Source organism: Perissodus microlepis, chromosome 2, assembly GCF_051167445.1.
Source record: "Perissodus microlepis isolate ML-2025 ecotype Zambia chromosome 2, ASM5116744v1, whole genome shotgun sequence".
NCBI classification, from domain to species: domain Eukaryota; kingdom Metazoa; phylum Chordata; class Actinopteri; order Cichliformes; family Cichlidae; genus Perissodus; species Perissodus microlepis.
In genome coordinates this window covers 2,435,674-2,463,287 of record NC_140462.1, presented here as the reverse complement: position 1 = coordinate 2,463,287, position 27,614 = coordinate 2,435,674, and the positions used below count along the sequence as shown (strand labels likewise).

The 27,614-nt window shown below is 40.7% G+C and overlaps 1 protein-coding gene across 3 annotated transcripts; it reads right to left on the bottom strand.

The window, feature by feature from the left end:
* Positions 1-12,930: 12,930 nt before the first annotated feature.
* On the bottom strand, positions 12,931-27,608 carry LOC146391996 (beta-1,3-galactosyltransferase 2-like). 3 transcript variants are annotated; one of them, XM_084939990.1, is made up of 5 exons: positions 27,317-27,608; positions 26,876-27,052; positions 15,925-16,102; positions 14,725-14,961; positions 12,931-14,375 (listed from the first exon to the last, which is right to left on the bottom strand). In XM_084939990.1, the coding sequence occupies exons 2-5, from the start codon at positions 26,980-26,982 to the stop codon at positions 13,776-13,778; spliced, it is 1,122 nt and encodes a 373-aa protein (XP_084796116.1). In that variant the 5' UTR covers positions 26,983-27,052; positions 27,317-27,608; the 3' UTR covers positions 12,931-13,775. The 3 variants fall into 3 exon arrangements, with proteins under 3 accessions (XP_084796116.1, XP_084796126.1, XP_084796134.1); XM_084940000.1 differs by lacking the exon at positions 27,317-27,608 and having other exon boundaries at positions 26,876-27,301; XM_084940008.1 differs by lacking the exons at positions 26,876-27,052; positions 27,317-27,608 and adding an exon at positions 19,602-19,991.
* Between the last annotated feature and the right edge of the window lie 6 nt (positions 27,609-27,614).

The window sequence follows — 27,614 nt, the reverse complement described above, 5'->3', positions numbered from 1 at the left end:
GTGGTGTTGCTGTGTGCTGTTCTAAAGTGCATTTAAAACTCAGGAGAGCATGGTACTAGCTTCCTCTCAGAGAGCAGCACGGCTCCTCCCGAAAACCCTCAGTGTCTAAATGCATTTAAAATTGAGGGTAGGGCACCAGCGCCAGAGGTGGGTTGGAGTACAACGACCATCCTCTGGATGCTGTAAAACGTGCCCACCCCCAAGGCCCTATATGTATGTGTTATGTGAGAGTGTGAGTAATGTGGATGTCTAGGTTGCAGAATAAAATTGAGGCACAGGCGGCCAGAAGGAGACAGAGGGGGAGTGCCTCCCCTGCACCCTGGTGACATACCTGCACCCCAAGCCCTGCGTGTGGGTGGGTGTGGTAGAGCGGGAATAGGGAGGCAGCTGAGGATGGGGAGGGAAGAAAGGGAGGGGCAAGCGGCCCCTCCCTGGGGCCAGCTCCCCCGCTGACCCCAGTAGGCACCCCCACGCTCTGGAACCCACCAGGGCAAGGAGGCCCAGGCCCATCCGGACCGGGGCCCGCAGCAGCAGCACTGCCCAGCCCCACAGAGTCCGGGGCAGCCCACCCGACTCCACCCCAGAGAAAACTGCACCCACCCCATCATCCAATCATCTCCCAAACTACACAAGACAATAGACACCCAGGTTGAGTTCATTCTCCTATATCTCTCCCCCCACCTGCAGAGTGAGCTCCTGTAGTGAGGAGACCACCTGCAAAGATGTAACAACCTCCCCACCAGTTAGAGAGCCCCCTAGTTGGGCCGATGCACCAGAGGTCCCCTGCACTGGGGCTGAGCCCCCCCGCACCCACCCGCCCACTGCTCCGACGACACAACAGCCAGGACCCAAGCCCCCAAGGCCCGGCCAGCACCCCAGACCGGGGGGCGGAGCACCCCCAGACCCCCAAGCCTCCACGCCCGTCCCGGACCCTCCCAGGGGCAGCCAGGCTACCAGGCCAGTAACCAACGTCCGCCAGCACAGACCCTCCCCCATCTCCGCTGTACGCAGCCACAAGGAAAACACCATCCAAGAGCCCCAGAGCTTCTAACCAGGTCATGGCCACAGCCCCCAGGTTAGGCCCTCCAGGGAAACGTCCCTAGGGACTCCCCAGACGCCCTAAGGCCGTCCCTACCCCCACATCAACCACAATAGCGAAGGCAGGACCAAACCATGACCCCCCACCCCCACTAGGTGATGAAGCCGATCAAAGGAGCCCAAAGGGATTGATCAAATGTGATGGCAGAGGTTGTATCAAGACTAATGTGATCTATTAGATGGTTTTTATATTGGTTAGAATTAAGATTATTTTTATTTTTCCAGTTAATGAGGACCATTTTCTTGGCAATGCATAGGGCCGTAAAAACAACGTGGGCTGTGTTTATTTCTGCAGTGACCTCATCCAAGTTGCCCAGCAAGCATACTAAAGGGGAGGCTGGAATGTTACATTTCAGACACTTTGATAAGTCTTCACATATCTCACGCCAAAATTTCTGAACTGGTGGACAGAACCAAAGAGCGTGGATGTAATTGTCCGGTGTATTTGCTGTGCAGTGTGAGCAGTTGTTGGAAGGCGTATAGCCCATCTTGAACATCCTATGACCAGTATAGTGCACTCTGTGTAATATTTTGTATTGTATTAATTGCAAACTGGGATTTCTGATCCATTGAAAGGTTTTTAAGCATATCTGAGACCAAAGGTTTGGGTCTAAGTTGATTGATAAATCTGCTTCCCATTTTGCAATAGGAAGGGATATTGATTCATCTATTTTAGAAAGTGTTCTGTATATTTTAGACAATAATTTGGGGGGTTTTAGACTAAGAAATTGTACCACACTTGGTGGTGTTTGTAATTCAGCTTCACTGGGATTAAATTTCTTTTTTACTATGGATTTAATTTGTTGATATTCCAAAAATCGTTTCTTGTTGATCCCATATTGTATAACTAGTCTGTCAAACGAAATAAAGTCTGTTCCTTCCAATATATGTTCCAAGTATTTAATTCCTTTGCAACTCCAATCTGAAAAGTTTATCATATTATTGTTTTGTAATATGTCCGGGTTGTTCCAGATAGGTGTACGTTTGCATGGGATTAATGAAGACTCTGTCATTTTTAGAAACTCCCACCATGCTGTCAGAGAAGAGCTAATATTGATGCTTTTAAAGCATTCATGTCGTTTGATGTTTGAGCTGATAAATGGTAGGTCTGAAATTTCTAGGTTATTACATAGTGCCTGTTCTACATCTATCCAAGGTTCATCTAAGAAGGTGTGTTTAAACCATCTAGAGATGAACTGAAGCCTGTTGGCTAAAAAATAGTGATTAAAGTTAGGCAGATCTAATCCTCCTTTATCCTTGGTCCTTTGTAGTGTTTTTAAGCTGATACGTGGGGGTTTATCTTTCCAAAGGAATTTAGAAATGTACGAGTCTAGAGATCTGAACCAATCTTGTGATGGCTTATTTGGGATCATTGAAAATAAATAGTTTATTTTTGGCAAGATCATCATTTTTATAGCGGCGACCCTTCCCATGAGTGATATGGGTAAAGATTTCCATCTAGCCAGGTCGCCTTCTACTGTCTTTAAAAGTGGGATGTGGTTTAATTTAGTTAATTCTGAAAGTTTAGGAGAGACATTGATACCTAAATATTTTATATTTCCACATTGCAGTGGGGAAGGAGAAGAATTATGGAAGGAGCAATTAATCGGAAGAACTGTTGATTTCGACCAGTTAATTGAATAATCTGAGACACTTGAGAAGGAATTTATCAATGCAATTACCCCAGAGATATTGGTTTGTGAGTTTTGGAGAAAAAGTAACACATCATCTGCATAAAGGCTGATTTCATGTTCTATATTCTTACATTTTATGCCCTTAATTGTTGTAGCCTGTCTAATTGCTGCTGCTAATGGCTCAATAAAAATTGCAAACAGTGAAGGGGAGAGTGGGCATCCCTGTCTGGTGCCCCTCAGAAGAGAGAAGCGGGAGGATGTTTGGTCATTTGTTCTGACACAAGCTGTTGGGGAGTTATATAATATTTTTAACCAGTTTATGAAACAGGGTCCAAAACCAAATTTATGTAAAGTTGCAAATAGAAATTTCCAGTTAACTCTGTCAAATGCTTTTTCTGCATCTAAAGAAAATATTATGGTTTCAGTGTTTTTACTGCATGAGTAGTCTATTAAATTAAGTAATCTACGTGTATTTGTTGATGAGTGCCTACCTTTTATAAAACCAGTTTGGTCAGGATGAATTAAAAGGGGGGTTATTTTCTCTAATCTCTTTGAGAGAGCTTTGCAGATTATTTTAAGGTCTACATTAATAAGGGATATTGGACGATAGCTTGAGGGATATACAGGGTCTTTGCCTGGTTTTTGTAAGAGACTGATATTTGCAGAGTTCATATTTGGTGGTAGTCTACCATTTTCTTTGATTTCCTGCAACATCCTGTGAAAAACTGGTGCCAGAATTGTCCAGAATTCTTTGTAAAAATCTGTTGGAAAACCATCTGGACCTGGAGCCTTATTATTGGGCATACTTATCAGAGCTTCCTGGAGTTCACCTGGCGTCAGTGGCGAATCCAGTGCTATTGCTTGGGTGTCTAATAATTTTGGAAGAGTTATGTTGTCGAGAAATTGATCAATTTCGTTTTTAGATGGGTTTATTTGTGGTGTATATAAAGTTTCATAGAAATCCCTAAAAATGTTATTTATTTTTTTAGGATCATATATTGTATTCCCAGATAAATCTTTAACAGCACATATAGTTGTTTTTTCTTTATTGATTTTTAACTGGTTAGCAAGAAATTGTCCGGATTTGTTACCGTGTTCATAATTTTGCAGGCGAAGTCTTTGTACTAAGAATTTAGTCTTTTTATTAATAATTTCATTTAATTCTAGTTTTGTCTTGCGTATTTTGTTTAATATTTCTTGATCTTGGTGTGACACATAGGCTTTTTCTAAGGATTTGATGTTTTTCTCTAGTTCCTGAATTTTTTTGTTTTCTTCTTTCTTCTTATGTGATGAGAAAGAGATTATTTTACCTCTCATCACGGCTTTCCCTGCTTCCCAGAGGACAGATGCTGATGTTCCAGGAATGTCATTAAAGCCTAAATATAGAGTCCATTCTTTTTTAAAGTATTTGATAAACTCTTCGTCTTTGAGCAGTGATGTATTAAATCTCCAGTTTTTTCTTGGTGTAGTATTATTCATCTGTATTAGTGTTAAAGATACAGGAGCATGATCGCTGACAGCTATAGGATGAATCTCAGTGTCTGTAATGTTACTCAGCAGTGAGCTGCTGACCAGAAAATAATCCAGACGAGAGTAGGAGTGATGGACATGTGAGAAGAAAGTATATTCCTTACTATTGGGGTGAAGGGAGCGCCATGCATCGCAAAGACCAAAGTCGCTCATATACTGTTTGATTATATTTGTGGACTGCCAGTTACGCTGAGTTCCTGCTGTATTGAGCCTACCCATTTCTTCATTTAGTCCCAGGTTGAGGTCTCCCCCCAGAACAATTGTGCAGTCTAGGTGTTCGGAGAGTGTACTAAAAAAACCGTGGAAGAATGAGGGGTCATCAACATTTGGACCATATATACTTACAATACCTAGCTTTTGGTTAAGTATAGATAGTTTGACGATTAGGAATCTGCCCTCTGGATCTATAACTGTATCGAGTACTGTGAAATTAATATTTTTATGTATTAGAATTGCTACTCCTCTTTGTCTAGAATTATAACAGGCTGAGAACACATTAGGAAACTCAGGTGTTTTAAGTTTATTCAAACCTGTGACAGGCATGTGGGTTTCTTGTAATAAAACAACGTCTGCCTGTAATTTTTTAAGTTGGTTAAGTATTTTTAACCTTTTTTCCCTAGAGCCAGCTCCATGCACATTCCATGTGACAAATCTTAGCATGCCCATAGTTGTGTGTTTGTGGCTAATGATGTACGCTGTGTGTCTCGCTTAGACGGGTGAGGAAAATGGAAACACATCATTTTTTTTTTTTTTGGTAAGTAAAGAGAAGAAAATGCGCGGCAAGAAGCTCCATAGGTCTGACTATGTGTGTGCATAATAACTAATATGAGCAAATGTGTGCATGTGTCCTATATCTGTGTGCGCTGTGTGGCTGTTGTAAATGTGTTGCCTTTAAACGCATGTGTGTGCGTGATCGTGCAGAGTAAGCATGTAGAAATAGACAGTGTCGTTTGTGAATGGATAGGGAAACAGGTGATCGACATAGTGATAGAAAAGAGAAGCAAATAAACCAAAGAGCAAGGTGCGCGACAAGAGAGAGAGAGGAAAAAAGAAATAAAAACAGAAACATTCCAATTAAAGCATTGGCGGAGAGTGACGGTGACGTTATACTAAATTAGCAAACTGAAATTACATAGTTAAGCAAAAGTTAATACAAGAGAGTGTGAGTGAAGAGAATAGTGTAGCGGATTCTTATCTGGTGTGCGGTCAATACAGCCATGGAGTGGTGCCAGGGTCGCGGTAGAGCTGTCCGTCCACGTAGAGCCGGTCCACGGCGATGACAGCCCGGGAGCCTTTCTGGATAAAACTACGTCGGACTGGGAAGAGAACCCTGCGTCGTTCCAGGATCTCTCTGGGGAACTGATCGTTCACGCTGAAATCCGTTCCTTTCAGCTCTCTGCCGCGACTCTTCACCTGCTCCTTCTGCTTGAAGTGGCCGAATTTGGCTACAATAGGACGTGGTCTCCCACTTCCTGTCTTCGGAGCCCCTATGCGATGCACTCTATCCAACCCTATGTTTTTCACCGTGTCCTCCGGCAGCTTCAGGTGGATTTTAATGAAGCTTCTCACGGTCGTTTCCGGGTCCTTTCCGGCAGACTCTGGAATACCAGAAAACACCAGATTATCTCTCATGCTACGGGCTTGTAAATCTATAACGGTCTCTTTTATTTTTTTATTTTCTATGTTTAATTGGGTCACATTATCGGTTAGAGATTTGACCGAGTCCCGTAGCGTGGCGTTTTCCGCAGCAAGTGTTTCCACCTGCCGCTGGCTGAACTCCAGGAATTCTTTTAGAGATTTAAATTCCCGGTGTAAGATCTCCACCAGGGACAGCCTTGCATCGAAACTGGACAATCGCTTATCAATTGACTCCAGGATGTCGACGATATCTTTGCCGGCAGGCGATGTTGTGCCGGGGGAGTCTGCCGGGCGATATCTTTTAGATGACGGCGTCTCAGCTTTGGCCGGGGAAGACGCGCCTTCTTCTGGGCCTTCTTCATTACTAAATCTTCAAAGCACCGGTCGATGTATTCTTGGAGAGCGTCTAAACTCTCCTCGTTGTCCTCCAGGGTGTTAGAGATGATAGGACAGATGTTGTTAGTTATATGACAGTTGGTTAGTTTATTTGGCAATACTGAAGTTTAAAGAAACTTTGTTAAATTCTATGCTACCATTCGCTTTTTTTTTTTTTCCGCCAAATCTCCGGCGTCTGACGTCACCTACAACATGGGTCGCTTACCTTTCCCCGTCACTTCCGTCACTTACCTCTCCTGAGTCTTTCAGTTCTGAGTCTTTCAGTTCTGAGTCTTTCAGTTCTATCAATGCAAATCAGTTTAACAAATGCAATAGTTATCACCTTCTTCTAATTCAGGAGAATAATACAAACTAAAACTACATAATAATTCACCATCTTTAATTAAGGGTCTAACATGGCATAAAATAATATTATAATCCCACAGTTGAAATTGGGTCAGGACAATTAACCCAAGCATACCACCAACAGAATGGCCGAAAAATTATATAATCAATGTGTTGCAATGAACCAGTCAAAGCTAATTATTAAAATACTGTGGAGGGACCATAAGAGAGCTGTGCACAATCAAATGCACACCAACCTCCAATAACCTGAAGCAATAACCTGACCTCTTCACTAAAGTCAAAAATAGGTGGATTAACTTTTCCATTTAAAAATTAAGCTTCATTCAGACAGTAGTCTTTGTGCAGTGTAGTATCATTACTGTAGCATGGATGAGGAAGATTAAGAGTGCAAACCTTTCACAAAAGTGTCATTTTACAGAAGCGGCATTTCTGTCAAATATAACTTACACAGTGTTATCTCTACATCTGTGCTGTTTCAAAGCCACTTCCTTCATTTACCAATTATATACCGAGTATATGCTTTAGGCTCATTCCCTAAAACATACCCTACTTTAAAGCATGCCTAAAGCTTATTCTTTATTAAACCAGTCCATGACAGTTAAAATATAATGTGATTACAGTTGTCTGTTAGATACAAATGCAATACAATTACAGTAATGCCTTACTTGCCATTTGCAAGCCCTTAGATATATGTTAAGCTGCAGGCAAACAGAGGATGATTTGGTGAGGAAAAAAATGAAACCTGGGTTGTTTACCATCTATGGCGCAACCAAGCCACCGGGTCATCTCGGATTTTGTTACCAGGGACATGCAGTGTCTCAGATTTAGGGACTTGTGTATTAGTATAAATAGGAAGATAAAGGTCTAAATAACAGTAACACCCATGGAAACATGCATTTTTGATTGACACATCAGGTTTTAGCAGTTGAATCAGGACCAGGAGGGGAACTTTAGAAAGGCTCAGTCTCATTATATACCACTAAGGGCATCCTTTCATTATTTATGTGCACTATTTGAGATGATCGGATGGGTTGTTACAGACATCTGGTGAGAACTTCATGGAAATATGACCTTAACATGTGGAAAATTGGCAACGTGTTCAATACTTATTTTAAAAAGTGTTTAAAATAACAAATTTCCTGGTAACTGAAATCAGTTTTTTGTTTATTTTGTTTTACTCATTATCCATTTTCCCTTTGGATGAAGAAAATACATTTTCATGGTAAAAAAAAAAAGAACTAACCTGTAAAGTCTTGAGCTTTTCATGTCAGCCAGCACAAAATTAATGTCAACAGTTGTTACTGTGTCAAAAGATGAGAGAAGTGAGGGAACTCCAGCCAGAGTGTGAGGACGTGGCCATGTGGAGACGTGCAGCCCTGGAAAGTGAGGATAAGTAACTCTGAGACCTGCAAGTCAGGTTGGCTTGCCTCTGTATTAACTTGGAATAATGCTCATTTTCCCTGCTGGATCTTCCTGATTGCAGCTACCTGTGCTGGTTTTTAGTCTATATATCATTCGACCACCACAGCCTTATAATAATATACAAGCACACACAGATACACATGTTATTTGCATTTTTCATAGACAGGAGTCTTAGGCCTTTGTGTATAGGATAGTTTACATTTTTAACCCTTCAAAATGTATGTTTTCATGTGTTTATTAAAAGTGAATCAATCAGTTAAACCAATCAAATACAGTTTTTTACTCCAAACTACATTTTGTTCACTCAATTACCACAAGACAGCGCTGTTTCTTCAAGAAGCATGGCTAACCAAGAAAACAACCCTACCGAGTACTCTGTACTGAGTACACAATATACAGGACACATGTTTTCAGTTCATTACAAAGTAATTTGTTTCTATACTTTATAATAATTACATAAATATAAATTTATGGATTCCCATTCATTTCCAATGGCGGTCCCTTTTGACGGGAACACCACAGATGTAACAAGGTTGATTAAAACACTCAAAATTCAATTCAGTTCAATTCAATTCAATTCAAAGTGTTTATTGTCATATGCACAAGGAAAAAAAGTAATTTCTTTGTGCAATGAAATTCTTTCTTTGCTGCCACACACCAATGCCCGGTTAGGGAAGTCACCAGAGTCACCAGCCTCAGAAATCTCAAGTTAACAGCAGCTCAGATTAGAGCCCAGATAAACAATGAGTCCAAATTTTGAGATCTTTGGTTCCACCTGCTGTGTCTTTGTGCAACACAGAAAAGGTGAAGATGGTCTCTACATGCATGGTTGCCACCATGAAGCACGGAGGAGGTGGTGTGATGGTGTGGGTGTGCTTCGCTGGTGACACTGTTGGAGATTTACTCCAAATTGAAAGCACCGTCATTCATTTTGGGTGTCATGGTGTTATTAATAGGGGCGATCGTGGCTCAAGAGTTGGGAGTTCGCCTTGTAATCGGAAGGTTGCCGGTTCGAGCCCCGGCTCGGACAGTCTCGGTCGTTGTGTCCTTGGGCGAGACTCTTCACCCGTTGCCTGCTGGTGGTGGTCAGAGGGCCCGGTGGCACCAGTGTCCGGCAGCCTCGCCTCTGTCAGTGCGCCCCAGGGTGGCTGTGGCTACAATGTAGCTGCCATCACCAGTGTATGAATGGGTGGATGACTGGATGTGTAAAGCGCTTTGGGGTCCTTAGGAACTAGTAAAGCGCTATACAAATACAGGCCATTTTTACCATTTATTTGCGTACAGACACACATACACACTTCCTCTCTCTCTCTCACACACACACACACCAGACAGAATGTGGTTGTGGTTTCCTGTACAGACATATGTCTAGTTGAAGAAGTCAGCAGATTGCCAAGCATATGAGGGGAAGTTGAAACTAACTCAAGTATTGTAATGATTAAGGAAAAAATAAAATTAATGTATTAGAACGGCAACATCAAAGTCTTGATTTCAATCCTGTAGTGAGGAAACTCACCACTCACACCAGCGTAACCATAGCTTGGCTCCTTGTAATAATCAACCAGACACACACTTTTCTCCATGTTGTCAGTTGGGATAAAGACTCTTTACCCCACCCGACAACAACGTTTTTGGCACCACTTTACATATTCTTAGAATTGAGATCTTTATGTCACTCCAAAGAACTAAACACTCCTACTGGTAAGTATTCATCAGGTGCATAATGAGGCTTTTTTTCTGCAGGAAATTTAGAGTACACTGCATGAATCAGACCTTACTAAATCATGAGTCAGTGATTCATTTAAATACTGTCCTCCTGAAATGTTGTACTCTAAAATGTAAACTGCTACAAATACAGGTTATAAGGCCCCCTGTAAAAAATATCTGCTAATTAAATTATTTTAGTATTTCAGTAGTCTGTCGATTATTCTATGAGATCATTGAATAATCAGATATTTTTTAAATGCCCTTATTCATGAGCAACAGTAAATGTTCAACAGAAGGCAAAAGAGAAGTCTTTTAAAATGAACTGCTCGTCGTTTATCATTTTACAGACTGCAGTCTTTGTAATTGTTTAACTGCATACATTAGTCTAAGAGAAATAAGCGGTTTCAGTGAATTTATTAAATAGATGTAATGTCGAAAACATAACTTTAAAAAGAGCTGCGTACACGCTGGTCGCGGCAGGTAGCCCAGAGAAAGACTACAGGCGAATTAACGTCGGAGCAAGTGGGCAGGACCCGAGTCAAACTTTTCTCAGCTTCCAGGTGAGCGACTACTGCGAGGAATAACGGTGATTGACATGTGACCTGGCGGTAAATACGTTAGAGGATTACCTAGGTAACCAAACCTCGGAACGCCCGCGAGCGGCCAGTCGTCGGTCAGAGTAGTCACTTACAGCCGCTTACTCTGCGGCACTGTCTTGCAACGAGCAGTCGCTTTCAGTGCGCAGCTTAAGGCTTTAGTTGACATTAGTAGGAGGTTAAACAAATTCCGACAGCGTTATATCTACCGGATGAGTTAGATTTGGTGTGACAGTGGTCTGTGTGTGTGTGTGTGTTTAGAGGAGGATGTGGTAAATGCAAGAATCCTGAATTAATCAGGTTTCTCAGATTTTAAGCTTTGACGCGATGTTTCCTGCTGCAGAAAACAGTCACTCTGATGGTGTAGATGTTAGTAATGAATGAATAATAATAAACAAATTCACTCTCCAACCCAAAGGCCCCAGGACAGCAGCTCGGGGGTTTGCCCCATGGATATATTTCATTTCATTTTTATACTTTTTAGCTTTTAATAACTATTTAATTATTAATAACAAAAAGACAGGCAACAGACAGAGTTTTTCCAGTCACCAGGATAGGTAAGATTAGATTAGCTCAGGTTGAGATGTTTGGAGACAAAGTTAGAGAGGCAAGGCTGAGATGGTTTGGACGTGTGCAGAGGAGGGATAGCGGTCCTATCCGACAAGGAATACTGAAAACGGAGAAAAGAGGAAGATCCAAGAGGTAGTTCATGGATGTAGTGAAGAAGGACATGCAGAGACAGTGGAGGAGGCTAGCGATAGACTGAGACGGAGGCAGCTGTGGTGACCACTGAAGAGAAAACAACCCTCCTGTTGTGTTAACCCACACCTCCTTACTCTAGTGTTCCGGTCACAATTGACCGGCCAGTTTTAACAGCTCTTAAATTAGTACAAGAAACATTTTTTTTACCACCAAATTCAGTTCAGTGGTCATCATGGGATGGGTATAACGGCGTTACAAGTAACGGAGTTACTTTTTTCAGTAACGAGTAATCTAACTAATTACTATTCCTATCGTTACAACGCGTTACAGTTACTAACAAGAAAATGCGTCCCGTTACTATTTTTCAACAAACAGACGGTTGAAGCTGTGTTCAGTTTACCGCATCTTATATCAGTTGCACGGAAGTAGCTGACTACGTAAGTAATCTGGGCGCTACAGCTTTAAGCAGCTGCGCGCTCCCGCGGACGGTAATCACGATCACTGTCTAGCACAATAGTGATGGGATTTCTGGCTCTTTTCAGAGAACCGGCTCTTTCGGCTCCCAACCGGCTCTTCAGGTTGTTTTGTTGATTTAATTAATTTATTATTAACAAAAATAAGCAACAAGCACTCATATATATTCAAATAATTTAAAAAAAAGGTGTTCATTTACCTGTTACTACCACACACCAAATCCAGTCGTTGGTACTTGCTGGCTTGTGTAGCCACTAGGAAACAAAAGCTCAACACTGCGCCTCGCATCCTGGAGCACTTCTGTTGTCTTTTGTACGTGTTTTGGAGTTTTTACGTGCTTCTGAGTTTTTACGTGTTTTGAAATTTTTATGTGCTTTGTCTCTAGGGGCCACCGTAAATATACTTTTATTTATTCACTCCACATAAAATAATAAATAAATCATATAATACAAAAACCAACTATTCACATTTCAACTTTTAACTATTTAAATTTTCAGCTTTTTCCTTTTAAACAAATTTAAAGTGAAACAACACAAAACACTGCAAACCACAACACGATTAAATCTAAATTAAAATATGAAAACAAAAAGAAGATGCACATTCTCTGTCATATGGACCTGCATGAATAAACTTTCTGAATCCTTTATCATCTGCAACTGAAAATAGTTGTGGATGATCACTATACCTTTCTAATGTGACATTGTTGTCCCTGGCTCTCTCTCTCTCCCTCCCGCTCTGTTCCTGTGCTACTGCCAGTGTAACTACCGCCCCTCCCCCCTCTTCCCAGCGCAAAGGCGTGCAGAGTGAAGCGGGAAAAAAAAGTGCTAGAGAGAGGGTGAGAGAAAGAAAAAAAAAAACCCCACAGCTCGCAATAAGGAGCCGGCTCGCGTTGTTCACTTCAAAGACCCGGCTCTAAGAGCTGTTTAGTTCGCGACCGACACATCACTACAGCACAACACCTGGAGCTAAGGGGGCAATATTGTAACTCAGTTACTAACTCAGTTACTTTTTTAAAGAAGTAACTATAATTAATTACTTTTTCAAAGTAACTTGCCCAACACTGGTGGTCATTCAGTGGGTTTTTCAGGGGGTCAGAGGCCAAGAGGGGTGAGGGGTGGATTCCCATTCATTTTCTGTGGCAGTCACTTTTGACCGGGAACGCCGCAGATGTAACAAAGCTGATTAAAACACTCAAAATTCAACGAAAGAGGTGCTCATCGCTTTTATATGTTCAAGTGCATAGTGTGGAGGATGTCATAAGGCCTTGAGGCAATCAGATGTAAAACACAATATTTATCAGTGTTTAGTTTGGAAATCAATCAGATTTGACCCGAACACGACAATAAAACAAATACAAATGCAACAAACTGTGACAGCATCATCGTCACTGCCGCTTTATATAAATAAGACTTTATTTACAGATGTGCCCCTAAATAGGTTTCTATCTTTAGTTGTCAGTTGGCGACAACTGAGTACTACGTAGTCATGGAACAGATGACACGTCAATGTAAAAAATTTGCCTTTTTTATAATGTGAGGTTAGCGTGTGTGACCTGAGTAAAAATCAATCAAATATTACGGGAGTGGCTTCGGTACCAGGACGGACCTGCCTATACCAGGTTTAGTACCAATCGGACTGACTGTAATTTTGACCCATAAAGTGCCCATTCCAGAAACACAGATACAGTTTGTAATTCTGCCTCTGTACAGCACCACGGTGCGTTTTAAATAAATCAGTTGAGGTGTGATTGAAGCACAAACTTTCAGCTTTAACTTAAGTTGAAGTGGGTACTTCAATCATATCAGGTTTCTCAGATTTAGAGTCTGCCGTGGTTGTGTGCACAGGCCAAATTGGAAAAATTTAATATGGTGTTTAGCGCTGCTGCCTCACAGCAACATTATCATTATTAATACTGTGTGAGTTGCCCTGCATATGACAAATTGTCTCAGGGTGTTTAATCCACTGAAACACAAACAGCATTGTTCTAATAATGTATATCCTACTACAGTAAACGTTTTTGGAAAAAGAATTATGAGGTGAATAAAACCTCAGCATGTCTCAAAATGTGCAGAGTAATCGAATGGGGACAGTGTAAACATCTTAATCCCTCCCTGCGCTTTTGTAAAATTTACATTCTTCATTGTGGACCAGTAAGCTAACAGAGGACATATCGAATCATTAAAATTATTAAAATAGAAAAACTCTTTATCGCAGTGTAGTAAGAAGCAGGTGTTTAACATCCACTTTGTGCTTGAGTTTGATAAGATTTCCATATGTCCAAAAGCTGGTTAGAGCTGTGCAGCAATGTTATTATGACAGAAGTCCAGTAACAGTTGCCCGTGTCTGATGACATCCACATCCTAAACATATCATTACGAGGAGGATCTGTCAGTGGAATACCCAGATGTTTCATGCACAGTCCCACATACACATCTTCAATGTAAAGAGCTCTGACATGCTGAGCAGCCTCCAGTATTTTCCTGGTTAAATCCAGAGAGAACACATAGCCCAGTCCAATGGCATAAGGTGGATAGACTGACTCGGGGAAGGTGGAAAACGGCATAAACCATTTAGAGTTTTGGTCTCGAAGAACAGAAGCAAACCTTATCACGTTTCCTGTCATGTAGAGATGTTGAGGGGCCTTTAAAAGCATCCCGACAAGGTTGTGCACATTGAGGAACGTGTCGCTATCAACCTTCATGGCATAGGAGGTCTGGGGGCAATGGGTGCTGAGCCATTCAAACATAAGCATTGTTTTGATGGTGAGGTTATGGTAGCTGTCCAAGAAGTCACTCTGGAGAATGTCACGATGGTCCCGGCTTTCACGTAACAGCTGAGAAAGTGAAATTGAAAGCATCATTTAATAAATTAATAATTAGTAATAATTCTTCAGTTAACTCACTCATTGATACAGCAAACATGATACATGTTTGGTAGAGTGGTCTGAAAAGCCAAAATCAGATCAAGCCACATCGAAATCTTATAAGTAAAGGACGTTGTGTTTGTACTGGATTTTCTTTGGCTGCTTGGAATCTGATCCTTCTTTCCTTCCTCTGCTCCGACTCTCTTGTGACTTTTCTAAATCATCTGGTGTAGCTCATTCACCCTGTACTATGTATTCCTGATAATAACAAGAAGGGAAATGTGTGGAAAGTTTACTACAATGGACTGAAGCCACTCACTTGTTCTTCAATGGTCTCTGCTCCATTTTCCTCTCTGGACTGTCCCAGTATGAAGTAGTGGCTGACCACTTTGCCCTGCACCGTTGTTACATTCCCCCACGTGCTGCGGATCATGTGACGAGCCTCTCTGTTGTGGGGTGCAACCGGGATCATTAGAACCAGGAATGGGCTTTCCTCCCGACATCTGTTCAGTTCATCCAATATGAAATGGTACTCGTGTGGGTACGCCACAGTGTACTGCAAGGAATAATGAGACTGAGATCTGTGCAAGCAGAGAAGGCTGGTGATTTTTGTGCATTGTACTTGATAATACTAGATTCATATTTTCTATTTGAATTTTGTATCTTTTCTAAAAATGAGCTTCAGAATGAGAGATAAAATATTTCTGTTTTTAAAAAAGAAAGAAAAAAAGAAAAGTTAATCTTCTCTTGTCCAGATCTGACTTGGCTGTTTGTGCCGTCTGTGAAAACTAGTATAGCAAATGTACATAACACAGTCATTTTCTTTATTAGATGGGAGGAGCTGTTAAAATAGGGCACGTAAAGCAGGAAATCGAACCAAACCAGAGCCACAAACCAATACTGACAAAACCCACTCTATGTTGAAAATGCAGAAACCAGGTCTCTGATGTTACAGCTGAATAAAATGACAACCCTTCATTACAAACCTCCCATATTTCTTCTCTGTTCTCTTGTTCAGCTTCAATTTTGTCACCTCAGTTCTTCTGAAGTGACGAGAAACTAAGAAGTTGTGATTGAGGCGAGGCCGGCCTCAGCATAGAGCTTGTACTTCTCAAACTCTAGTGCAGGATCCTTTCCCAGCAGACAGGTGCTCTTCCATCTTCCATGCTATAAATTTTGTTTGACCACCCCATTTCAGAAAATTAGAGAACCCTGAGCTGCCACTAATAAAACATATACTATGTGTCTAATTAGCTAAAAGAAATCTTTGATACGTCACAGTCATAATAATTATGAACATGTATTTCTTCACATATTTTAAATATAAATGCATAAAATGAGATGAAGAACATCACAGTAACACGACTACATCATGATGACTTTAACTTAACTAGTTAACTAGTTTCAGTTCAGAAAAACATCGGACAACCAACTGATCACTTTTGTGACTAATTTGTAGAGATAATATTGTTAGTGTTGCCTTTGCACAGATTATATGGAGGCCAGTGAATATACTTACCTCGTCAACTAGAGGAGGTACACTGTCGTGAGGGGTACTTGAGTTTGGGGTGGATGTCCTTGGGTTTAAAGACCATGATCCTTGGAAGACGGAGCTGTAGATCACTAAAGTCCCGACCATGATCAAAGCTGCCACATACCACAAGCATCTTCTAAATTTTATCCACAGAGTGCTCTCACTGCAAAGAAGTTAAAGTGATTAGTATTTATCAGCACTGCAGAAGCACTTAAGAGTATCCAGGGCACTTCATTTGTTCTGCATTTTGTCATGTTACAGCTGTATTCCAAAATGGATTAAATTCATTTATATTTTTGATTTTTTAATAAATTTGCTTGCACTTGGGGTACTGTGTGTACAATTTTGAGGTGAAACATGAATTCCATCCATTTTGGAATAAGGCTGACGCAATGTGGAACAAGTGAAGGGCTGCGGTGTAGCTCACTGTTGCTGGGCTGAAATGAGAAAGCACTTTGACTTTTGCTTTCACATCAGACACATGCCACCACTCTAAGAGTCACAATGTTTTTCACTCTGTGGCACCTGCTGTGTGCGCTTTATTGTGGACTTAATACGAGTTAACTAAGAATTTCTGCTAAACTATAATTTCTGCTGAATTCTATCAAATTCTACAAATTACAATAATTGAACTGAATTGAGAAAAAAAGCTTAAACGTACCTTAAGTTTTTTTTTTCAGGTTATTTAACAGAGTGTCTGGTACTTAAAAAAACCTCACTTCCTGTTCTCAAGTCAGGGCTCTAACACATGAAAATATGCATATACATGTTTATCTATTCCCAATATTGTTACAATGACACAATTGTACACAATTCACATGTGACCCACCCATGAGCACACAGCTGACAACAAGCCACGTAAACTAATTACACTATTTTTTTTTTACTTGAGTTTTATAGTTTCAGATTTAGAGATAAAATATTGATATATATATATATATTGTTAGTGATTTTTCAAAAAAAGTAAAGAAACAAACAAAAAAACAACCAAAAAAGAAAAGTTAATCCTTTCTCATGCAGATTTGACTTGGGTATTTATGCAGTTTGTGAAAATCGGTATACCAAATGTACATAATGCATAGTCATTTCCTTTATTGGATGGGAGGAGCTTTTAATTAGGACCTGTAAAGGAAGAACCAAAACCAGACACAACAATAAATACTGACAAAACAGAGGTTTCTACATTGCTAAGGGCAGAACAGAAAAGAAACCCAACTTTTTAAGGCAGGAACCAAAACTTTCTCTGATGTTAAAGCCTATAAAACGGCAACCCCAGTATCATAACTCCATTTTCATTCTCACAATTACTTTTTGTCAGCAGATTAGACATGTGACCAACCCATCTCCAGACTGCTGACAACAAGCCACCTAAATAATATCCGGTCGTAAGCTAACATTAATGCAGCTAATTTCAGTATCGAATGTCCTAAAAATGAGACTTCCCCTCCGACAAACATTTTAATTGTATTCTCATTTCATGAGAGTTTATTCACAAAGTGTCCGAGTCCAAGTCAGTTTAACAGACTCATTGACTTTGATGTCGTTTTACAGCCTCCTCTAGAGTAGATAGACTTGGACACCCTGCATATTGACAGCTGAGGTAAACAGGTGATTGGCAGCCTACACTCACAACAGGTCATAGGGCGATTTTGAGGTAAAAATATCAAAAAATTATTTAACTGACACATATCCTGCTTTTATTCCTGATTTATTTCCAAATGTTGATATCATTCAAATATGTTTAAATTTAGACGGCACCCCATAACAGTCAATGTGTATAAAGACAGTATGTCTTGCAAACATCACATTTTATTTTTTTGATACCTGTTGGCTGACTAAACTGTGTTTCTCTTACAGTGGTCACCAAAGCTAAGATTATGCAATGCAGTTGGGAAGGCTAAGAAAACAGATCTGACCGCAATCTGTAATCCACTGACATCTGACAGTGAGATTTTACACACTGTAGCTTCAAGCACAATCAAATTGTGTCTAATTTATTTTGTGCAAATTAAGAAATATTGTAATTACATTTAAAAAACAAAAAACTGTCTTATTTATTGGGACATCAATTTTAGGATGCTTCCTTTAATTGCATGATATAACTAAAAGTTATCCTTTCAGCACTGAGTGAAGTCCTCTTTGTCCTTTGTTAGTCTTTTCTGTGTATGGCAGTCAGATACCCACAACACTTGCAACTTCCTTGTAGACTTGTGTTTTGTGACCACAACTATTTTAAAGTTTCCTGTTTGTAAAGTAGAACCAGATAATTCATCAACATATTTTCATTTGAAAGTATAGATACATTTTCTGAATATAATTCTTTAATGTTATATGAAGCCCCAGTGTGTCTCAAGAATAACTTATATTATTTGGGAGTTTGCAAGAAGTCATCAACAGCAGCTCAAACAGTCTTATGAGTCTTAGGCTATAAAATCTTGATAACTACCAGGTTTAGTGTACTATTTAGGGTATGGGGAACATCAACAAGCTTGCAGTAGCTACAACAACCAAAAATTGAGGATGTTCCTGTAAATGCACAAAATATGTGCCACCTACTAATGTCCCTAAAGGCATTTATTCATTAGTTAATCAGTAGGACGAAAACAATGTAAAATGACTAATGTGACACCCTGACTACTCTTCACATTTAGCTCTGAATAGAACAAAAGTCATCTGCAGATGTATTTTGGACTTTTCAAGCTAGTCATTTTTAGTTTATGACTGAAACTAAGGTTACGTGGTTTAGCAGTGTCTCACTGTCACACCTCATTGCTGACAAGTACTGGACGAGAACATATTCATGAAAACAAGAATTCATTCCTACACAGAACCACTGCTCAGTTAAAGAAAACGTATTTGCTAAAATCCAGAAAAGGTTAACATCTGTATATCGTTTATCATCTTTATCACTTATGTCTTTTCATATAACTAGCAACAAAAACAAACAAGTACACAGCAACAGACAATACGGCATTTCTGTTACATGTCGTGTGGCTCCTTCCAATGAGAAATTATAACAGCTAAACACAATTTGAAGGGATCGTTTGTAAACGTGTTCTAGCCTTTCCATGGAATCATTAATCTGCATATTATAAAGACAACCAGAGACATGGTACAGTGTTCTTTTACAATATTTGGTTTACAGTGTTTGTATTACAGTCTTTGGACAGCTTGTGCATGACAAAATTAACTGGGGAGCAAATGTTTAAAAACATGTTTAAATATATCACTTACAAAACAGGTAAAAAACATATTTTTTATTTTTTTATGAAAATAAAAAAGGTAACAAAATGAAAAAAAGACAAATTCGATAAATGTTAAAAGTAAATAAACATAATGCAGTAGTTTTAAATAACATTATTACTAGAATATTATTATAAAAAAAAGAGTTTCAAGGCATTGAAGCAACAGCAGCTACAGAATGACATTTGCCTTTGCTGCTGTTTGCTATAAAAGCTTCAGCAAAGATTACAGTCAGTAATTAAAAACGATATATTTATACATTGCTACTCAAGATGTAATAAGTCTAACTAATTCATGTCATAGCTGGACATAATTTCCTATAAGTAAAACATTTTCCATTTTAGGACCACAGTGTGCCTACAGTCTGTTTCACATTTTTATGTCAATATATTTGAAGTAAAACAAAGAATTAGACTTACCCTGTGGAAATGGGGAGCTCTGACATTTTTGGGAGGTGAAGAATGGATTATTTGATCAACTTCAGTAACTTAACGTAAATGCAGAAGTTGACAAATCAGCCCTTCGTGTTCATCTGCCTGTGTGGTTTATGTGTTGCACAAATGGGTCATGACATGCTGTGAGCACCCTTAGACAGATTCTGCTCTGATGTCATGTCCTGAAAAGTCTTGATCATCTGTGGATATGCCTTTAGTGTTTGTGCGTGTTTAAGCACAACATGAGTTAACATGCTGTGTATTCCTATCAGTTTGAGTACATATTGCCCCACTGCAAAAGCAAAACAAATGAGATCTCATATTTTTAAATAGGTTTTTCAAGCAAATGAAAGTTGATTTAAAAAACAAAAATTATTCACAGGGACAGTACCAGTCTACTTTAAACATATATGTTTAAAGTAGACTGGTACTGTCCCTGTGAATAATTTTTGTTTTAATAGTAAGACAGATCCTTCAAAGCTCTGACTAATCTCTATCCTTCAATTTCCATCTAAAGGACAGGAGAAAGTGGTTTTCAGCAGCTGCAGTCTTTCTTACATCATAGAAGTGTCATGATTGTTTGTATGAAACTGTTAGGCAAAACTAAATGCTAGACACTAAACACTAGGAGCATGGAACGTGAAAGCCGAAACATGAAACCTGAAACATCAGAGGGGAGAAGAACTGGTTAAAAAAGCTGCAGCATCCCTGTTAACAACAGAGGAACAAACAGCTCCTTCCCCCTTGCATCTATTTCTCAGTTGACACAGCCACACACACGCCATCTGCTCAGCCAAGCCAACAATTTCACCTCCCCTGTCCCTTTTTTTAGATGTCAAACAGGAAAATCAGAGACAGAGGCAGGTCAGGACAAAGCAAGGATAGCGGTGGAAACTGATACAACTGCAGCAGGGGTGCACACTGAGCGCGAGACTGCACTGAAAGGAAAAACAAAACCCCCCAATAAAAACAAGGTGGTGTGTTTGCAGTTGTGCGCCATAAGCCTCCTCAGGCAGGACTAAATGGCAAAATTGCAAATTGCTCCTGTACCTACAGAGACAGGAATGCATGCACCATGTATTATAAAACTCACTGGGGCCTGACACAATGTATGAAAGGCAAATTTTGACCAAAAAATCCACAACATTGCTGCTCAAACATTTTTATTGGGTTGAAACAGGTCATGCGGTCTCAACCTACAAACTTGGTGACCCTGATGAACCATTTTACAAAGGACTGGTCACCCCACATGTTTCAGTGGCTAAACCACACACAGGGAAATGGGGGCCTTAATTTGCAGTTAAGTGTGACACAGACTGGGAGCCATTCCCAGGCTGCACTGGTATACAGTGTTTACCATTGCTGGGGTCATATGTGTCTTTGCTAAACTGTACAACCCTGGCAACAAAAGCAGCACACTTAACGGGGCAAAACTGACAACCTTTTAAAGTTACGCTAACCGGGGCAGAGGGTACTTGCTGAAATCCCAGAAATCCTCAGTAAATAAGGCGGTTCTTCCCTGAGCGTGTGTCAAACCAACACACCTTTATAAATGATTTGTCACCAAAAGTATTTTTCTGTAAATCTCTGTTATCTAACCCTGATAACAGTTCTGTTGCTCGCAATAAATCAATTTATGAAGTAAAACATACTGAGAAAATACTGCTATGTTTATTGGAATAAGCACACAGGTTTCCAGCTACTTCGGGCTCAGCCAGCTTTGTTTTTGCTCACTGCCCTAAAAATCGTTCAGTTAATTAAGTTTTCTAGGAGCTTGTGCTATCAGGTTTATTCTACACACTGTCAAGCAAAACTAGAACCTAGTATAGAAGAAATTCCCCTCTCGCCCCTGGGAGCGGTCTTTAAGTTCAGATCCTCTTGTGACAACAATACTTTCAGAGGAAAACACACTGAGATGGATAATAACAAAATAATATCTATAAAATAACATCCGCGCTCTTGGTCTTTATCCTTCAAGTTCAGGTCCTCTACCAGAGACCTGGGAGCTTGAGGGTCCTGTGCAGTATATGTGCTGCTCCTAGGACTGCGCTCTTCTGGACAGAGATCTCGAGTGTTATTCCTGGGATCTGCTGGAGCCACTCGCCTAGCTTGGGGGTCACTGCACCGAGTGCTCCGATTACCACTGGGACCACCGTTACCTTCACCCTCCACATCTTCTCGAGCTCTTCTCTGAGCCCTTGGTACTTCTCTAGCTTCCCGTGTTCCTTCTTCCTGATATTGCTGTCATTCAGTATCGCTACATCTCTCACCACAACCGTCTTCCTCTGCTTGCCCACCACTACAATGTCTGGCTGGTTAGCCATCATCAGTTTGTCCGTCTGTATATGGAAGTCCCACAGGACCTTAGCTCGGTCATTCTCGACAACCCTAAGGGACTTTCAGGCCATACATCTTTCTGATGTACTCATGGATTTTTCTTCCCTCATCCTGGACTGTATTGACACTCACCAGTCCCCGGTCCCCTTCCTTCCGCTTAGCGTACAGCCTCAGGGTGCTGGACTTGGGGTGAAACCCTCCATGCATGGTAAGGAGCTTTCTTGTCTTTATGTCAGTGGCTTCTATCTCCTCCTTTGGCCAGCCTATTACCCCAGCTGGGTACCTGATCATGGGCAGGGCGTAGGTGTTGATAGTCCGGATCTTGTTCTTACCGTTCAGCTGACTCCTCAGGACTTGCCTGACCCTCTGCAGGTACTTGGTGGTTGCAGCTTTCCTAGCTGCCTCTTCGTGGTTCCCATTCACCTGCGGGATCCCCAGGTACTTGTAACTGTCCTCTATGTCTGCAATGTTGCCTTCTGGTAGCTCAATCCCCTCAGTTCTGACTACCTTCCCTCTCTTTGTTATCATCCGACTACACTTCTCCAGCCCGAATGACATCCCGATGTCATTGCTGTATATCCTGGTGGTGTGGATCAGTGAATCGATGTCTCGTTCACTCTTGGCATACAGCTTGATGTCATCCATGTACAGGAGGTGGCTGACAACTGCTCCGTTCCGTAGTCGGTATCCGTAGCCAGTCTTGTCAATTATCTCACTGAGGGGGTTAAGGCCTATGCAGAACAGCAGTGGGGACAGAGCATCTCCTTGTTAGATCTTGGTAGTTACTTGATGGTGACTTGTGCTATGGGCTTGAGGTTGGCCTCCAGTGTTTTATGCCACATCCCCATTGAGTTCCTGATGAAGGCTCTTAGGGTCCTGTTGATCTTGTACAATTCTAGGCATTCCAGTATCCAGCTGTGGGGCATTGAGTCATAGGCCTTCTTCTAATCAATCCAGGCAGTGCACAGGTTGGTCAGCCTGGTCTTGCAGTCTCGGCTGACTGTTCTGTCTACCAGTAGCTGGTGTTTTGCGCCTCTGGTATTCTTGCCCATCCCTTTCTGTGCCCCGCTCATGTATTGACCCATGTGCCTGTTCATCTTAGCCGATATGATGCCTGACAGGAGCTTCCATGTAGTACTGAGGCAGGTTATTGGTCGGTAGTTGGATGGGACCGGTCCCTTCTTGGGGTCCTTGGGGATCAGGACCGTCCAACCTTCGGTTAGCCATTCCGGGTGTCTCTCATCAACTAGCAGCTGGTTCATTCGTGCTGCCAGACGCTCGTGGAGTGCAGTCAGCTTCTTCAGCCAGTAGGCATGAACCATGTCAGGGCCTGGTGCTGTCCAACTCTTCATACTGGAGACCCTTTCTTGGATATCTGCCACCGTGATGGTTACTGGACCCTGTTCAGGGAGGTTGTTATGGTCTGCCCTCAGATCCACTAGACACTGAGCATTGCCATTATGGGTTGTGTCCTTCTCCCATATACTCTTCCAGTATTGCTCCGTCTCCAGCCTTGGTGGTGCTGTTCTCTTATTGTTCCCTTGCCACTGAGAGTACACCTTGGCTGGTTCTGTGGAGAACAGCTGGTTTATTCTCCTGTCTTCGATCTCTCTGGTGTACCTCCTCAAGCGGCTGGCCAAGGCTGTGAGTCTTTGCTTGGCAGTTTCCAAGGCCTCAGGTATGGACAGCTTGCTGTATTTTTTATGCACCTTCTTTGTCACACCTTTCTGCAACTCCGATAGTTGGCTAACCTCCCTCCATGCTACTTTGATCTTGCCCTCTAGCCTCCTTCTCCATGGAGGGTACTGCCCCTTATGGCTGTTCAACTTGTAGCCAAGCATCTCACTGATCACTGCTGCCGTATTGTAGATCAGCTTGTTAGTGTCGGTAATCGTGGTTGTAGGTATTGTCCGTAGTGCTGCATTAACATCATCTAGCAGACCTTCTGAGGGTACTTCACGTAATCTTGCTAACTGGCTACGGGGGATCCAGGTTTCAAGCTTGGCCATGATCCTATCTTTCAGGTCAGTTCCTCTCGCACTCAACGATCCTTCTATCGCACTTGGGGCTTTGTTCCCAATCTCGGGTGGGGGTGATGATATCTCCCCCCTGACCTGGCGTTCTGGCTCCCCCTTGCCGTAGCATTTATGTTGTACCTCGTCAATCTCTAGCTGTGAGAGCAGTCCCTTCTTTCGAATGTTGGAACACTGAGCTACTAGTTGTTTCGCAGTCATTGTGGATGTTGGATATCGAATCCATAGGTCCCTCATCCTATTCATGTAACCCCTTCCGCCAGGGTTACTTGCGTAGTAGCATTCCAACAATATATATATATGTATATATATACATATATAAGAGACAAGACAGAATAAAATGTCGCCTCACCACTGTAAAGAAAGGAGGTCATAATATCTTTAAAATTGTTGAAATAAGGGATACAGAGTTAGGCATTAGGCATTTGGGTGTCAGGCAAGAGTCCATTTGCATTGTTTAAGATAGAAATAACTGACAGTTACTTTATCTACACCTCAAGCTAACACTGCACCACACACACCACACAGGAGTAATGCCCCTAAACATAACAAATGCTGACGAGGTATTAGGAATAGACAGGTTACACTGACACAAATCAATTGTTAGATTATGTGTTTCTGAGTGCCTCCCAAGCTAACGTCTGTTGGTGTGTGGCGCTACTTCCTCTTACCACAGGAATGCTTATGTTCACCATACTTACCAATGCTTATGTGTGGTTGCTTTTCATTAGCTGAGAACTAGGTTCCCCTCTGAATGGAAAGGAACCTGTGCACTAGCTTTTCTGATCATGCCTCTTAAGCTATTCACCCTCTCAGACTTTAAGCAGTTGACCCAAGCTGTAGAGTGGTAGAGTAATACCTAACAACACTTCATTGAAAAACCCAGACAGATAAGAGATAAGCCTGATGTATTAGCAGAAAAATAAAGCATTTTGGAAACTATTATGTGGTAGTGTAGCATAAACAGGAGGGAAATGATAGAAAGAATTAATAAACACATTCTGAAATGTAAGCTATTCAACACTCTTTTCAGTAATCTGAAGAAATCTCTCTCTCTTGTTCTAACCTGTCCTCATCTGTCCTCAGACCTTGTTGTGGCTCCTCTGCTATCCCATATGGAAAAGAAATAGAAAAAACTTATAAAAGACTTGCATCAGATGTGGCCTACTTCATATAGTGAATCATATAAGACTCATATGATTTACTCATGGAAGTGGCCGCTTTCATATATTGTTTTAGTATCCAAAACATACAAGTTTCATTTATATAATTTTTCTAGGGATCTTATATCTGTTTTCACTCTTGTATGCTTTTCATACCAGTTTCACACAAGATACAGATACAAACTTTATATATATCTTTATATAAGATTTATATATATCTTTTCCATATGGGATCAGTTATCCAAAGCACAGTTAAAATCATGTACTAACTAGTACATCATGTAGTTAACTGTTTCTCAGTAAGAGTATCACACACATATCTGTTTCAAGGATAACGTTGGAAAAAGCGAAACTGGCAGTGTTGCCTCGGCGAGCACTCGCGCAGACGTTCAGTGTTTATGCCATTGCTTCCCTGCGTAAAATAAATGTTTATTAAGGCTGTTGTGTTTTTAACATGTTTTAATGCTTTGTATCTTGTTCTATTTAATCTGAATAAGGCCTAAAAACAGTCAGTGATCACTGTCGGCCTCTCTCGGTTTTTATCACCATTGTTCATGTTAAAGCTCAGTTTTTAAACCCTTACAAGGTGGAGATGAGCAGGGGAGAGTAGTGGTGGAGGAGGTAAATAGAGAACACGAGAAAGGAAAAAACGTGAAAGAGAAAATAAAAATATAACTGATAGCTGATACTACTGCTTATCTTTTTCCCCCACTTTCTTCTATCCAAATCAGCAGAGAAGTGATAAAAAGACAGATGATCTTTCAGTCTTGATGATTGTAGCACCCAGCAGCACAGCATAGGTGTTGTGGGGGAAAAAAGCAGTGATCATTTCGATGTAAACTATGTATCATTTATTGGATGTGACTGTTACTGATTATCTTGTTCAATATAGCGAACAGCTCTTGAGGGATTTGCACATGGCGTCACATGCAAAATCTTAACTGACTGTCAGACACTCAGACTGAGTGTCTTTTTATTTATTTATTTATTTTTTTTACTGCAAATGAGTTAAAGTGTTATTGATCTTCTAAATAGCACTTAGCTGTCCACTGCTGGATCAACTGAGAAACAGTTTGCCTCTTCCTATCTCAGGATAATGTGGACGTACGTGTAATAATGCTGTCATAAGATTACCAAGAAAATAAGCTTCTGTTAGGAATGTTACCACAAACTGAATAAGTATTACTGTAATGAGACAGAATATGTGGCCTTATTCAATAAAGTGAAACCCAAACTACTCTTCACATGTAGCCCAGAATGGAAACCGATACACATTATTTATACCCTTAGGTCCATAAGTTGTTGTCACTTAATGTCAGATACTTACACAGTATTACATACATTTACATACAAACATTACATTAAAATACATTTAAAAGAAATGTTATTACACAAATAGTTCACAACAAGAAAAAAAAACATGAAGTAGATCTATTTGAAGTCAAAATTAAAGGCACATAAGTCAGTAGTTTTACTAATATTATTACTTTGTTGTAAAATGAAGGGTTTGTAGGCATCATAGAATATCCGAGTAAATATTACGGTCACTATATAAGGGGGTGATATATTTGTGCACTGCTACTCAACCCATTAACTGGCTGTAATATGCCCTGCTATGGAGTGAATCATCCAGACAAGCTTTCCATTTAAAAACCACAGTGAGCCTTCAGCCTGTATTATACTTTCACATTAGCATGTTTGAAATTAAAGGAAAAATTAGACCTACCCTTTGGAAACTGTGTTCTCCGGCATTTTCAGCAGGTGAAGAAGGATTTCTGGTATAAGCTTTGGTACAAGACAAGATCGGAATGATTTCATTTTATTCTGTAGCATTGCGTTTGTAGAGGCTCAGACCAGACTTACTTCCTCATTGGGACCAGAGGCTCAGACCAGCCACAGACTACTGTGAAGAAATATCAGTGGCATTCTAATGAGCTGTAAAGATCAACTTAGATATGTCTGGATACGAGCTAGAGCATTTCTTTTTACATAGATTTACAGACACCTTGTCTTTTTTTAAATTTTGACTCATTGCTATCTAAAGCAAATATGGCAGATACATCGTGAAGAAAAATACAACAATAATAAAACCTTTAAAACTGCTTCATAAACAGTCACAAATAAAAGCTCTTAATTAAATAAACAGTGGAATCGGTGGAATACCTACCTCCCAACCCTCCGACTTTTTTTTGTTCTGCAATTGCTGAATTGATGTAAGTTCAATCAGATAAATCCAAGGAAGGAAATCCCAGAAAGCTGATTCTGTTCATCTGGCTGTTGCATTTCAGTAGTAGTGACTTCTTCTGTTTTCTGGTGAGACTGAACAAATGAACAGAATCATCTTTCTGTGAGTTGAGCAGTGTTTCACAATAAGAGTTTGTCCCACTGATTAGACTCGACGAGACTTTTAATGTGAAAAAAACTTTATTGCAAACAAAAGAAAAAGCTAGCTAGCTCATAAGATT